A 14041-nucleotide genomic window follows, 5' to 3' on the forward strand; every position below is an offset into this window, starting at 1 on the left:
ATAGAAAACAACCACAAATAATTTTTTTATATACCAAATATCTTACGACTACAAAAATTACTACAATATTAAAAAACTACTACTTTCTTTATAAATTATTGTACTTTCATCCATCTTTTAGCTGAAATCAAATACGAAATCAAATCAGTTCGTTTAAAATAAATGTTCACCTATTTTTTAAAGTAAGAATGGAGGAGACTCCTTTATTAAAAAAAGAAAAGAAAAAGAAACATTCAAACAGAGTTTGCCGTTTTCACTTTCCAAATTTGATGTTAATTAAACAGTTGGCCGTTTCTACAGATTCTGCATCGATAAAGTTCAACCCCACTGACATGTTCATTATTACCATTTACCCCTTCAAGATTTCCTACCGTTATAATGGTACCGAATCGACACGCAACCCAGGAATCAATAACCACAATGGTACGAGGTCGACACGCAACCTAGGTATCAATAACCTCAAACGTTGTGCTGTCTTCCGTCTCTCAACGGCTAGTTTTTACCCTCTTCAATATCACCATATATAAATAACATACAATAGCTCAAGCTATCCCATCAATACAAGCCACCCCTCTCTGCATCTAAAGTAACAAAGCTAACCTCTTACACAACACATTCAGCTATCAGAAAAATCACCATGGTTGCTTCCTCAAGAACTGTTTCTTCTTCTTTAATGTTCATGTTCTTTCTCTTTGGCCTCTCTGCAGCTACAGAACTATTGGTTGGAGGCAAGGAAAATGCATGGAAGGTTCCATCTTCTGAAGCAGACTCACTCAATAAATGGGCTGGGAAATCTCGTTTCAACGTCGGTGATCATCTTGGTAATTTACTTTCTCATTATTCATTCAATTTCAAAACCTATTTTTTCTATCATAATTTTCATCACTGAGCTATGTTTATTTTACAGTATGGAAATATGATGGTGGGAAAGACTCAGTTTTGCAAGTAAACAAAGAAGATTATGCTAACTGCAACAGCTCAAACCCCATTCAAGAGTACCATGATGGGAACACTAAGGTGAAGCTAGACCGTCCTGGACCATTCTACTTCATCAGTGGAGCTAAGGGTCATTGTGAGAAGGGACAAAAGCTGGTTGTGGTGGTTATTACTCCAAGGAAAAGATACGGTCCAGTTTCCCCTGCACCTTCTCCAGCACCCTCTTCAGCAGAGTTAGAAGGAGGTCCAGCTGTTGCTCCAGCTCCAACTAGCAGTGCATCAGTTTTGCAAACTGGTTTTGTGACTGCTCTGGGACTATTAGCTACTATTTCTGTTGGTTTTCTCATGTGAATCACAGCATCTTATTAGTCCTTTTTTTTTCTCTCAAGAATCTTTTTATTTTGTAGCTATTCATTTTATTTATTTGTTCAGAACTTATAAATAAAAATCTGATATTGGATTCTAAATGTCTTCATCAAGATTCATTTTTTAGAATTTCATACAGTTCCGTACATGGATGAGGAATATGTTTAAGTTTTTTTACATTGACATCCAGAACTACACAAATTAAAGCAAAAACAAATACTGCACCTACATCACCAAAATCCAACCTAAAATGGTTGTCACATTTTAAATAGAAGTAGTCATCCCAGCATGGAAAGGAAGCAAAACCCTCAGCTCGAACAACAATGCTCCATAAAAACTGCTGACACTGCAAAAATAAAATTCCAAATTAGCTCGAACAATGCTCCATAAAAACTGCTGACACTGCAAAAATAAATTTCCAAATTAGCTCGAACAACAAGCATGTTGTTGCTAAATTACAACTCAATCACAATTCAAAATGTTCAATCAAACTTTTCTTTCCACATGCCGACACCATATTGTTTCACAGACCAATTTGAAGATCGTCTTATATTTCACGGACCAATTTCAAGAGACTTAAAAATGAATTACAAAACATTTTTCTCGGGTTTATATCCTTTAAAACTGACAGTTTTAGAGTATGTGCTCTCAACATAACATGGGTCCATTAATGCTACCATACAGAAAAATGTCATAAAAAAGTTTAGCTCGGAACTCAATTGTGGCTTATTTTACCTGAATGTGGTACAATTGTGGCTTATTCGTGATGATTAGTTCTATTTAAAAGTATTGATTAGTAGATCATTCTCATCTCTCTCATTCTTATTATCATCCAAAAAAAGCGTACGTATGGCAGCAAAACATGGTTCCATTAATGGTTATATCCTGTAACTGACACTGTTTTATTCTCTTTCAACATTTGGAGTATGTGCTCAAGTCCATAAGATGGGTCTACCCCAGCAATTTTTATCCCTCAACATTCTTCGGTCAATGATTTCATCTACATCAACATTAACGCTTTCATCCAGAAAAATATCATAAAATAGTTCATAACTCAATTGTGGCTCATTTAAGCTGAATGATGCACTTTAGATATGTATCTAGGAGTTCCGTCGGCGCATCAGCATCAGACTATAGTACAACACTTTTATTTTAAACAATTTTGGAGTTTCTGGATTCTATGGCTCTTATGCCTGTTATTTAATAACATTAAGCTGTAGAATTAGTAAAATATTTTTTTGAATCTAGTCACTTTAATCATCAAATGCAATACACAATCCTATCCAATGTCTATACGATCGTACGATAAAATACTACGAGTTTTAAGGTCTCAAGTATGCTGACTCATGCGAAGGGTTGTGGAGCTGTAGGATCAGGTTGGGTTCATCGACAAGATCTTAAAATGTAGGATTGATCATCCGCGGAAGATCAGGAGCCCAGTTCATAAAATGCCCTGTTGTTCCTTCTGTGTGAGCTTCCCTTGTTGACCTCCAGTGCTGCAACCTCCCTCTCTTCTCCGTAACATCCCTCTCTTCTCCGTAACATCCCTCTTACTATCCTCTTACTCTCTGGCCTCGGCATTTTATAAGAGTGGAAAGGAATGGGGGAAGGGGCGGAGCTGCATGCATTTGAAAAAAAACTGAAAGTGGAGAAATTTGGGGAGGTGTTTGTGTATATCTTATTCTTAGGTCATGTTATTTTTTTCATAGGAGAAATAAAATCGCCTTTTATATTTATTTTTAATCTTCTAAGTTAATTAATTAAGTAATTTATATACCTTAAAATAAAATAAATTGTATTGAATACCTTTTTCGATCATATTTTCCATTTTAAGTTTAGTTTAATGTTGTGATCATCTTACAATCCATGCTTCGATCCTATGGCCACCCCTCCCAATCCTAGATAAGATCTCAAATTTGAAAATATTGGGTCCACATATGTCAAATTGAGAAAACCGTGATGATCATTTGAGTTCTAAAATGCATAACAGGATCATAAACTATTATAAATTTGATAGGGCAAAAATTCTTGGTACTTAAAATTATAAATTCACGCTGCAGCTACTAGAACCAAAGAGCATTAAACTCATAAAGCAGATAACATTGTTATAAGAAAGAAACTCTACCAGAGTTCATGAAAATCAGGGCACGAGTAGTTTATCGTCATTATCTTCTGAAAAATTGTCAACATGATCGTCATCGTCTTCTGACATGTTGTCAATTCGAAGCGGTCCTTTAATACCCCCATTATTACTGCCGAGAAGCTCCCTGGATGCTTTCTCTAGAAACTCCTTGGCAACAGCTTGAACAGATGGCCTTTCAGAGGATTGATACTTTCTCTTTTGACCAGCCCGCTCCCCATGTTTCTTCTTCTGTCCCTCCCTTCTACTCAAGTTCCTCATTTTCTGCCTTTGCTCTGCAGAAAATAACCACTTCATTAAATACATGTAATCAAAATGGAAGACACTGGATGACCCTAAGAAGTAATAACCAAAATCATTACCCACCTGAGGTAAGGTCAGGCAGAGAGTGTTCGATGAAGCGTGTAGCTGCTTGATAATTCAATGTAGTAGAAGGTCGAAGAGGAGCTTCACAAACAAAAACAAAATTAAAAAAATTAATCGATTTAACCATACAATACAATAGTGTTATCTAATTAAAACTCAAGCACTACTATGCAGCACCGACCCCTCATATTGAAGGTATGTTCGTTACATTCAATTACTTCAATTTTAAAATTATTATCAATGTCTACATGTCATGTCAGTAACATATCCTATTGCTACGCATCATAGCTCGATGAAAATGCGCTTCCAATTCAAATAATCATCATGTTGTAAAATAAACATGAAGATTGAACAAAAGAGCATTCATTAATCAGAAAAGAAATACCTTTATTCAAATCTAACAGACGTTCAAGTTTGTCTTGGTATATATCTAATCTATCCTGAGAATTCAACAACAAAAACAGTGTAAGAAATTAGGGTTAAGTAAAAAACAGAATTAACAGAGTAAGAATAAAAACTCACAAGCTCTGATTTGACAGAGTGATTATCAGGTTGAACTCCAGTACACCTCAATTTCACTAAAAAAACGAGAAACACAAAATTAAGCAACAAAAGAACAAAACTTGAAATTGAAATTAAAATTATGCAATTGCAATCAGATGATGAAGATTAAGGGAAAACGGTAACACTTACAAGCGAGGAGAGTGGAAGTGATTTTGGAGAGGAGGAAGAGAGAGTGAGCACGTTGAAGAGGTGGAATTTGGGAGAGAATTTGAGGGTTCATGAGAGGTAAGAATTGTTCAAAATGTGAACGTAATTCGTGAAGGTTAGAGAGAGTGGTGGTGACGGAATCCATCACCGATTCGGGTACTGCAATGCTTTCGGTGTCTTGTTCAGTTGGTTTAACCATTTTGAGGTGAATTGATGGAAATGGAAGTAAGTAGCTTCGATACTGGTGACTGTGACGACGGCGGTGGAGGGTGGACGGTGGAGCAAGAAGTTGAAAGCTAGGGCTTCAAGTTAGCAATGATGAGGATTACTTGATATTTTTTATTTTATTTGATAATAAAATTAAATATTTGTTATTTATTTTAAACTATTTATTTCATTTTAACTATATATTATTATTATTATTATTATTATTATTATTATTATTATTATTAATTTTTTTTAGTCAAAAGTATCATTTAGAGGTTAATGGAATGATGCCCTTTTCAATTTGCATTCTTGCATGAGATATTTCTTTCTACACAGACACAGTTAAGAGTCGGAATAAATTGTGTTGAGTTAAGTTTTGTCAAACTTAAATTTGACTTATAATATATCATAAACTTATTTTTAAGCATGAGTCGAAAGATTTTATTAAATTGTTATCCTACTTAAAGTCTGTTTTATTTGATATATTTTATTTAAATATATGTAAATAAAGATTAGTATTTATTTAAACTAGAAAACTTAAAGATTAATGATAGTGAGATTATGTTTGGATTGATGGAACATAACGGAGCGGAGCAGAATGGAACATAACGGAACGGAGTAGAGCGGAGTGGAATGGAATAAAGATCTCACTTTATTGTTTGATTATTTTATTTAAAATTTCTCATTCCATCCAGGGCCGGTCCTTTGAATTTGGGTGCCTTGGGTGAATTAAAAGTGTGGTGCCCCTATAACTTTTTGACAATAAATACATAAGATTAAAGAAATAATTGGATAAAAAACACATTTTCTTTTGACATTCTACAAAAAAAGTAGAAAATATAGATCTTTGAATCAATGTTTATACTACACCAAAACATAAATCACTATAAAGAGCCTTATTATTCTTCTTCTTGATCCCGTCTTTTTTCCTATAAAACAATTGATCAAACTTTTTAAATTATTTAAATATCATCCTCTTAGCATTTTTTGTTGCAACATCGTTAATAATTTGTTCATAATCAAGGTTCCTCCAAAAAATATTTTCAATTGAAATCAACGCAAGACTATTTAATCTATCTTGTGACATAGTAGACCTCAAATGAGATTTTAAGAATTTTAATTTAGAATAAATTCTTTCAGCAGATGTGTAACGCCCCGAATTTAATTAATTATTTAATTAAATTAAATCAAGGATTTATTCGTTGGAATTAGTCGAAGTCGGGATTTATCGGTATTATTCTAAAGGCGTAATTGTATTAATATGTTGATTTGAGAAGTTAAGTTTATGGTCGGATTAATTAATCGGATTAGTCGGAGAAATACAATCGCGAGTTGGTATTAATTAAGTTATGGAGCAATTGTAGTTGTGGGATATTATTGGGAATAATATTTGTTATGTTATGTGATTATTCAATTATGTGTGTTATTTGGCTTAATTGAGTAATTAGAGGAATATTATGAATTGGGCCTAAGTGGAAGAAATATAACACAATGAGACTGGATTGTGGGTTAAGCCCAATTAAAAAAAAAGAAGGATAGTAAGAGAGTTAGGGTTTTAGAGACATAACTCTCATTTGAAAAAAGAAGAGAAAGAAGAGAAATTACATTCTTTTATTAAGTAGTGCCCCTATAATTTTGTTATTCAGTATTTAAAAAAAAAAATTATTAGCAAGTATTTTTGTAATAGAACATTCTCTTTTAATATATAAAGGGGTAAGAATTTTTTTTGGTGCCCCTAAAATTTTGGGGCCCTGGGCTCCCGCCCCGCGAGCCCGTGCTCAGGGCCACCCCTGATTCCATCACATACACCACAAATTAGATGGAATAAAAAAATGGGAATTGTATGGAATGAGATAGAATGGATTCCATCATGTTACATTCCATCTATTATTTGTAAATTCAAACTATGGAATCTCATTAATTACCATACCATATCATTCCATCTCATACCACCAATACAAACATAGCCTAAGAGTTTGTTTGAATCGGTTTATCTTGGCTTACTTAGTAACGTAAGTTTTATGAGCCAATTTATTTTGGGAAAATTTGTGGAAACAACTTAAGAATGGTTCATAAAATGTTCTCAACCTATTTCATTAGTTTTTTATGATAACTAAGCTTATATTTGTATTTTAATTCAAAGTGCAACTAACTATGCGATAAAACTTATATATAATTTTTTAGGTGCGGTTTTTACTATTTTCCAATAAAAATATGACAAGTGTACTTAAATAGTCATTTATAGACTAAAAACGGGAGGAAATTGTATATGTGTATGAGCAAATTATACACTAGTCAAACTCACGAGTCTACTCAGACTCGCAAAGGATACGTAGATCCGAATCTTTCTGACTCGTATGGGTCTATAAATTTTTTTAAAAATAACTTTCAAAAATCTGCCAGTGACACATATATGATGCACATATATACTTATAAACATGTAATGTCTTATATATATGACAAATATATATAATAGAATACCAATTAACATCAAATGTTAAATTTCATAATATATAACAATCTTCTTAACAAAAAACCTCAATAATAAAACAAACAAAATAACAAAGTGTGTGGCTAAAGACTTAAAGTACTAAGTCCTTCTTAATTGGATACTGCATAAAGGAAAAAAATCACAAAACAAATATATTAATGGCTTCAAAAATTCAAAGCTCCAGTGAAATCACCACCAAAAATGTCATCACCAACATCTTCATCAATATCTTGACTCTCATCACCAACATCTACATTATGAAACACCTTCTTCATAATTAATCAAATTTGGATTGCTTGAAGTTCCATTTCCACCTAATCAACATTGTCGTTGCCACCACTTTGCACAACATTAGTAACAACAACATTAACATTAGCTTCCACAACATTGTTAACTATGATATCATTTTGCTCAACATTAACTTTAGTTTGCATATTTTGTTCATTAGGATCTTAAGTTATCCATTCATCATGTGAATAAATATCTTCAAATGAAAAAATAATATTTTTTACTCTTCCTTTTCTACTTTTCAACTTCAAAATGTACATTACATAAATCAAGTTATTCATCTTTTTTTATGCAATCCATTTCTTCTCTTTGTATGAACCTACAAAGTAAATAATAATTCAACTCAACATATCTAAATAAATAAAAATCAAGTCTATAAACAAAAAAATTTGGCACATACCGAATGCTATATCAAGGGCGATTATAGTAATCTAGAGCAAAAAAATATAAAGACACTATGGAACTGACATCCGGAGTTCTTGACACATCGCAACAATAGCGAAATAGTCACCATGCCTCACTTGTGAAAGATCAGGCAACTTTGAAATATAGTGGAAGACACACTGAGAAATTCATGCCATTGAACACTCACCGGGATCATATATGGCATGAAGTCTTCAACACCCTTGATATTCCCCCTCCACCAACTCCCAAGTCTGCACTATGGGGTCTGACCCTGATAAATGGTGTGAGTATCATAAGGTGAAGGGTCACAACACATAGAATTGCTACTGACTAAGAAAGAGATCAAATGATTCATTCAAAAGAATCATTTAAATTAGCAAGTCTAGGCGGTCCCCACCAGCCAGGAGGCAGATCCAAGCCTCAAGGGCGAGATCCACGCAAAAACCCCATATCCAAGAAGTGAAAAGAGTAGGGAGAGGAGGACCAACCAGTCTGCCACACTCTCAGTAGCATAGTTAGAGGTTTGCTGGGGGGAGAATCTAGCTCCTCCTGCAGAAGATACGCCCCACAAGTTATGATTGTGGAAGATTCTTTCACCAACTCCAAACCAGGCTTAAGGAACACTTAATAACCTAAAATATCTTTCTCTGCTAAGGACGTCACTGAAATTCTTCCTCCCCATAATGACGATTGAGAGATCAAGCCAAAATTGATTAACCAGGAGAGTTCTGCAGATATCCTCTATTGGAACACATTTAAAAGGCTAGAATTAGATTGAGACAACCTTCGAGCATTTTATGGCTCATTAGTCGGCTTATTTGCCGAGCAGGGGTTGGTGGAGAGCTACATCATTGTAAAGAAAATATTTGGGTTAAATTAAATTGTGAAAAATGATAAAGGTCAAGTGCCTTGTGATCAACGTCATGTCCTAGTATAATATAATTATAAGTACGTCCACCTTCAACCTTTTGGGTTCTGCCATATCAACTTTGTATCAATGCATGAAGTACATGTTGCCTACAAATGTTATCAAGATAGCTTGACAATAAGTAAGGTGACAACAAGTGTAATCAATATTTCGCCACCAGACGTGCAGAAGGTGAACTTCATGGATATGAACCTCATAATAGATCCCAAAAAGGAAAGGTAGGTGCCCATTGAAGATCCAAAAGAGATTCGGGCTAAACCCCAAAAGCTCCATGCCATCAAGCAAGGCACCACCACAACAGGAACAAAAGAATATGCATTTCTCACCATACTTATGAAGAACAAAAATTAGTCAGGTAACAACAATAGGCATTTCTCATCATACTTATTGATTCAAACATTTTTATATATTGAAAGAATTATAGACACCTCTTTTAAAAAATATATTTTATTTTCATTATATTTTAGAAATAAATTCGCGTATCAATCTTCTTTCATATTTATTTTTTCATATAATTTTTATTTAACTATCCTATTTAATTTTTTATACAAAATAAATCATCTAAAACAAATAACAAATGAACGTACCACACCGGTACCCGTGCGAACGCACGGAGATCCCACTAGTTAATGTTTAAAACTCTTATTAAATGTTTTCATGTATTTTCAATTTCATTTTTAATATTAATATTTTAACTTAAAAATTTTAACAATTTATGCATTCATCTCTGTGGAGGGATTATGTTAATCATCTTTATACATATCATTTTAATTTTATATATTTGTAAAAGCAATATTTATATCATAAAAATATAATAATGATAATATTAACAAAAAATCTTTTTTTATTTAAAATGCAATATCAAATGCGGTTATTTTGAATATTTATTTAAGAAGAGAAAAAAAGCCAAGTTAGTGATAACGTGATAGTGCCACTTCCATCGTTCAAAGCTCTGTCAAAAATATCCAAACCCGAAACTTCAGCAAAATCTCCACTGTCTCTGACCGCGTCTTTCAATAACTATTAGCACCCCCAGATTTTCCCAGTTACACCTCAATCACAGTAACACAGGTTAATCACTTCCAATTTCTCCTTCAATGTCATTATTCTGAATTTCAATCCTTCATTTTCATACAAATTTTTTGCGTTTCTATGACTGTCTCACTTCTCTGTTCCTCAACAACCACGTGTTGTAACAGTATGCAATTTTGCTTTACTTTAACTGATACCAATTTCTATGTACTCACCAATCATGGGTTGTTCAGAGGTGGAACCAATTTCGTCAAAATGAAAACTTTTTCCAATGGGTCTTTGTTAAATTGGAAGAAAAATGGAAGAAAGCATGTGGGTCATCGTGCATTTAGGACTAGATGTACACATGAAAGTGATTTAGTTGTGGTAAAAGGTAAGAAGAACAAAACTAAAGTGTCTTCTGAAGAAGTTATGACAGTTTTGAAGTCTATTTCTGATCCAAATTCTGTTTTTTCATACTTTAAGTTAGTTTCGCAGTTGCCTAAATTTGTGCATACCACTGATGCTTGCAATTACATGCTTGAGTTTTTGAGAGAACATGGGAGGGTTGAGGATATGGTTTTTGTGTTTAATTTGATGCAAAAGCAAGTTATTTACAGGAGTTTGGATACTTACATGACTATTTTCAAGGCTCTTTCGATTAAAGGTGGAATTGGAAGAGCGAATTTTGCACTTTGTAAGATGAAGCAAGCTGGGTTTATCTTGAATGCGTATTCGTATAATGGTTTGATTTATATGCTGTTGCCTGGTTTTTGTAAAGAGGCGTTGATGGTTTACAGGAGAATGATCTCAGAAGGGATGAAGCCTAGCATGAAGACGTATTCGGCGTTGATGGTTGCGTTGGGGAGGAGAAGAGACACGGAGAATATTATGAAATTGTTGGAAGAAATGAAGAGGATAGGTTTGAGGCCGAATATATACACGTATACGATATGTATTAGAGCTCTTGGAAGGGCGGGGAGAATTGATGATGCGTGGGGGATTTTTAAGGAAATGGACGATGAAGGATGCGGGCCTGATGTTATCACGTATACGGTTCTTATTGATGCTCTTTGTGCCGCAGGGAAGCTTGACAAGGCTGAGGAGCTATATGTAAAGATGAGAGCGAGCGATCATAGTCCGGATCGGGTGACATACATTACATTGATGGACAAGTTTGGTAAAGTTGGGGACTTGGAAAAAGTGGAAAGATTCTGGAATGAGATGGAAGCTGATGATTATGCCCCTGATGTGGTCACCTACACTATACTTATCGAGGCTTTATGCAAATCTGGTGATGTTGATCGTGCATTCTCTATGTTAGATGTGATGACAAGGGAAGGAATTTTACCAAATCTTCATACTTACAACACATTGATATGTGGATTTTTGAAGGCTAGAAAATTAGACAAGGCAATAGAACTTTTTGAAAATATGGAATCTGTGGGTGTTAAACCAACTGCTTTTTCTTATGTTCTTTTCATTGATTATTATGGAAAATTAGGTGATCCTGGAAAAGCTCTCGACACATTTGAAAAGATGAAAGAGAGAGGCATTATGCCAAGCATAGCAGCGTGCAATGCATCGTTGTATACTCTTGCAGAGACAGGTCAGATCAAAGAGGCAGAAGATATATTCAACGAACTTCACAACTGTGGGCTTTCGCCGAATTCAGTAACCTATAATATGATGATGAAGTGCTATAGCAAAGCAGGGGAAGTAGACAAAGCCATAGATCTTTTGTCTGAGATGATAAGGAAAGGGTGTGAACCAGATGTTATGATAATTAATTCTTTAATCGACACACTTTACAAGGCTGGTCGTGTTGATGAAGCGTGGAAGATGTTCAGCAGGTTGAAGAGTTCGAGGCTAGCTCCTACAGTTGTGACGTACAACATTTTACTTACCGGTCTCGGTAGAGAGGGAAATATCAGAAATGCCCTTGAATTATTCAGTAGTATGACCGAGTCTGGATGCCCTCCAAACACGATAACTTTTAACTCGCTCTTGGACTGTCTTTCCAAGAATGATGCAGTTGATTTGGCGCTGAAGATGTTCTGTAGAATGACAACAATGAACTGTAAACCTGATGTTTTTTCATACAACTCTATCATCTATGGCTTGATAAGAGAAGGCAGAACCGATTACGCGTTTTGGTTTTTTCATCAGATGAAGAAATTTCTTTCCCCTGACTATGTAACTTTGTGCACGCTCCTTCCCGGAGTTGTGCGATGTGGAAGGATTGATGATTCGATCAAGATTGTAATGGAATTTGTACATCAAGAAGGTTTACAGACGAAGTCACAATTCTGGGAAGAACTAATGGAATGCATTTTAACCGAAGCGGAAATAGAGGATAGCATTTCATTTGCTGAAATTTTGGTTTGCAATTCTGTTTGCCAAGATGATCATGTAATGTTACCTCTAATTAGAGTTCTGTGTAAGCGGAAGAAGACCCTCTACGCTCAAAATGTATTCGATAAATTCACCAAAATATTGGGAATTCACCCAACCCTAGAATCGTATAATTGCTTGATGGATGGGCTTCTTAGATCTAGTTTCACTGAAAAAGCTCTAGAACTTTTCGAAGAGATGAAGAACGCAGGTTGTCACCCGAATCATTTCACTTACAACTTGTTGCTTGATGCTCATGGTAAATCTAAGAGTATCAATGAACTCTATGATCTATACAGCGAGATGCGTTGTAAGGGATGCGAGCCTAATGTGATAACTCATAATATTATCATCTCCGCGCTTGTGAAATCTAACAACTTGAATAAGGCTTTGGATTTATATTACGAACTCATGAGTGGTAATTTCTCTCCAACTCCTTCTACATATGGTCCTCTTATAGATGGTCTTTTAAAAGCTGGAAGATCTGAGCAAGCAATGAAGATTTTCGAGGAGATGTTAGATTATCAATGCATGCCCAACAGTGTTATTTACAATATTCTCATCAACGGATTTGGGAAATCGGGCGAAATCGATGTTGCTTGTGACTTGTTCAAAAAGATGGTTAAAGAAGGAATAAGGCCAGACTTGAAATCTTACAGCATTCTTGTAGAAAGTTTGTGCATAAGTGGTAGAGTTGACGAAGCTTTCCAGTACTTTCAGGAACTAAAGTTGACCGGTCTTGATCCTGATACAGTTTCGTACAATTTTATAATCAACGGGCTCGCAAAATCGCGTAGATTTGAAGAAGCACTTTCTCTTTTAAATGAAATGAAGAATAGAAGAGTTTCTCCTGATCTTTACACTTACAATGCGTTGATTTTACATCTTGGAATTGCTGGAAAGGTAGACCTGGCTGTAAAGATGTTTGAGGAACTTCAACTTGTGGGTCTAGAACCAAGTGTTTTCACGTATAATGCTCTCATCCGCGGTTATAGTTTGTCGGGAAATAAAGACCAAGCCTTCTCTGTCTTCAAGAAGATGATGGTTGTCGGGTGTAGCCCTAACGCAGGAACATATGCTCAATTGCCTAATAAATGTTGATTTTATTGCAAAGTATATATTTAACCATTTTGTTGTGTAAGTTTTTGATCTCAAAAGGGTGATATGAGGGTAATTATTGTAAATTTTTTACTAGATAATTTGTTATATTAACTTTTGATCATTGTTGTTTGTTCAAGGGATATACTTTGCTTTGTTTGCCTAAACAATTTCAATGGCATGTATCTAGCATGTGGTTTTATGCAAATTATGCACTTCAACCAACATTTCCTTGCTGATAAATGCTGACAATTGTATAATTTTTGAGGATCAACCCTGTCCATATGTCCGTAACACTGTCACTGGCTGAGTATTTTTATCATACCAAGTTTCATATAAAAAGGGCTTCTAAAAATTTACCGTAAAAAAATTAGCTTAATTGATAAAATATTATTTTAGAAAGAGATTATCTTGATTCAAAAAAAAAAAGGAGATTATCTTAAAATGCAAATGTTAAGAATTCTGTTTTGATTATTTTTTTATGTATAAATTCAATCGATATATAGTTCTTTATATCCAGTTTATGGCCCTAATATAACATAATATTGTTGCATAGATGCCAATAAACTGTGTTACAAAGTAGATATATGTTTAGGTAAATGAAAGGAACTTATAACAACAGTTTATAAGTTTTCTTGAGACACTCTTTCAAAATAATATCTGCTTTTATATACTGTTTTTACTCTTTTACTTCACTCTT

At 34.4% G+C, this 14041-nt stretch overlaps 3 protein-coding genes across 4 annotated transcripts; 2 read left to right on the plus strand and 1 right to left on the minus strand.

Moving 5' to 3' along the window:
- Positions 1 to 460: 460 nt before the first annotated feature.
- LOC131660693 (early nodulin-like protein 14) lies at positions 461 to 1403 on the plus strand. Its single transcript, XM_058929986.1, has 2 exons — positions 461 to 821; positions 908 to 1403. The coding sequence occupies exons 1-2, from the start codon at positions 638 to 640 to the stop codon at positions 1285 to 1287; spliced, it is 564 nt and encodes a 187-aa protein (XP_058785969.1). The 5' UTR covers positions 461 to 637; the 3' UTR covers positions 1288 to 1403.
- Position 1404: 1 nt separating this feature from the next.
- On the minus strand, positions 1405 to 4840 carry LOC131660692 (uncharacterized). Of its 2 annotated transcripts, none has more exons than XM_058929984.1 (6): positions 4502 to 4840; positions 4331 to 4386; positions 4194 to 4248; positions 3809 to 3889; positions 3428 to 3717; positions 1405 to 1648 (listed from the first exon to the last, which is right to left on the minus strand). In XM_058929984.1, exons 1-5 carry the CDS (start codon positions 4716 to 4718, stop codon positions 3443 to 3445), a joined length of 684 nt encoding a protein of 227 aa, XP_058785967.1. In that variant the 5' UTR covers positions 4719 to 4840; the 3' UTR covers positions 1405 to 1648; positions 3428 to 3442. The 2 variants fall into 2 exon arrangements, with proteins under 2 accessions (XP_058785967.1, XP_058785968.1); XM_058929985.1 differs by having other exon boundaries at positions 1405 to 1704.
- A 4925-nt stretch (positions 4841 to 9765) lies between these two features.
- LOC131660694 (pentatricopeptide repeat-containing protein At4g31850, chloroplastic-like) lies at positions 9766 to 13655 on the plus strand. Its single transcript, XM_058929987.1, has one exon. It carries the CDS (start codon positions 9991 to 9993, stop codon positions 13342 to 13344), a length of 3354 nt encoding a protein of 1117 aa, XP_058785970.1. The 5' UTR covers positions 9766 to 9990; the 3' UTR covers positions 13345 to 13655.
- The last annotated feature ends 386 nt before the right edge of the window (positions 13656 to 14041 follow it).

The sequence above is a fragment of the Vicia villosa genome, linkage group LG3 (genome assembly GCF_029867415.1).
Source record: "Vicia villosa cultivar HV-30 ecotype Madison, WI linkage group LG3, Vvil1.0, whole genome shotgun sequence".
Classification (NCBI taxonomy): domain Eukaryota; kingdom Viridiplantae; phylum Streptophyta; class Magnoliopsida; order Fabales; family Fabaceae; genus Vicia; species Vicia villosa.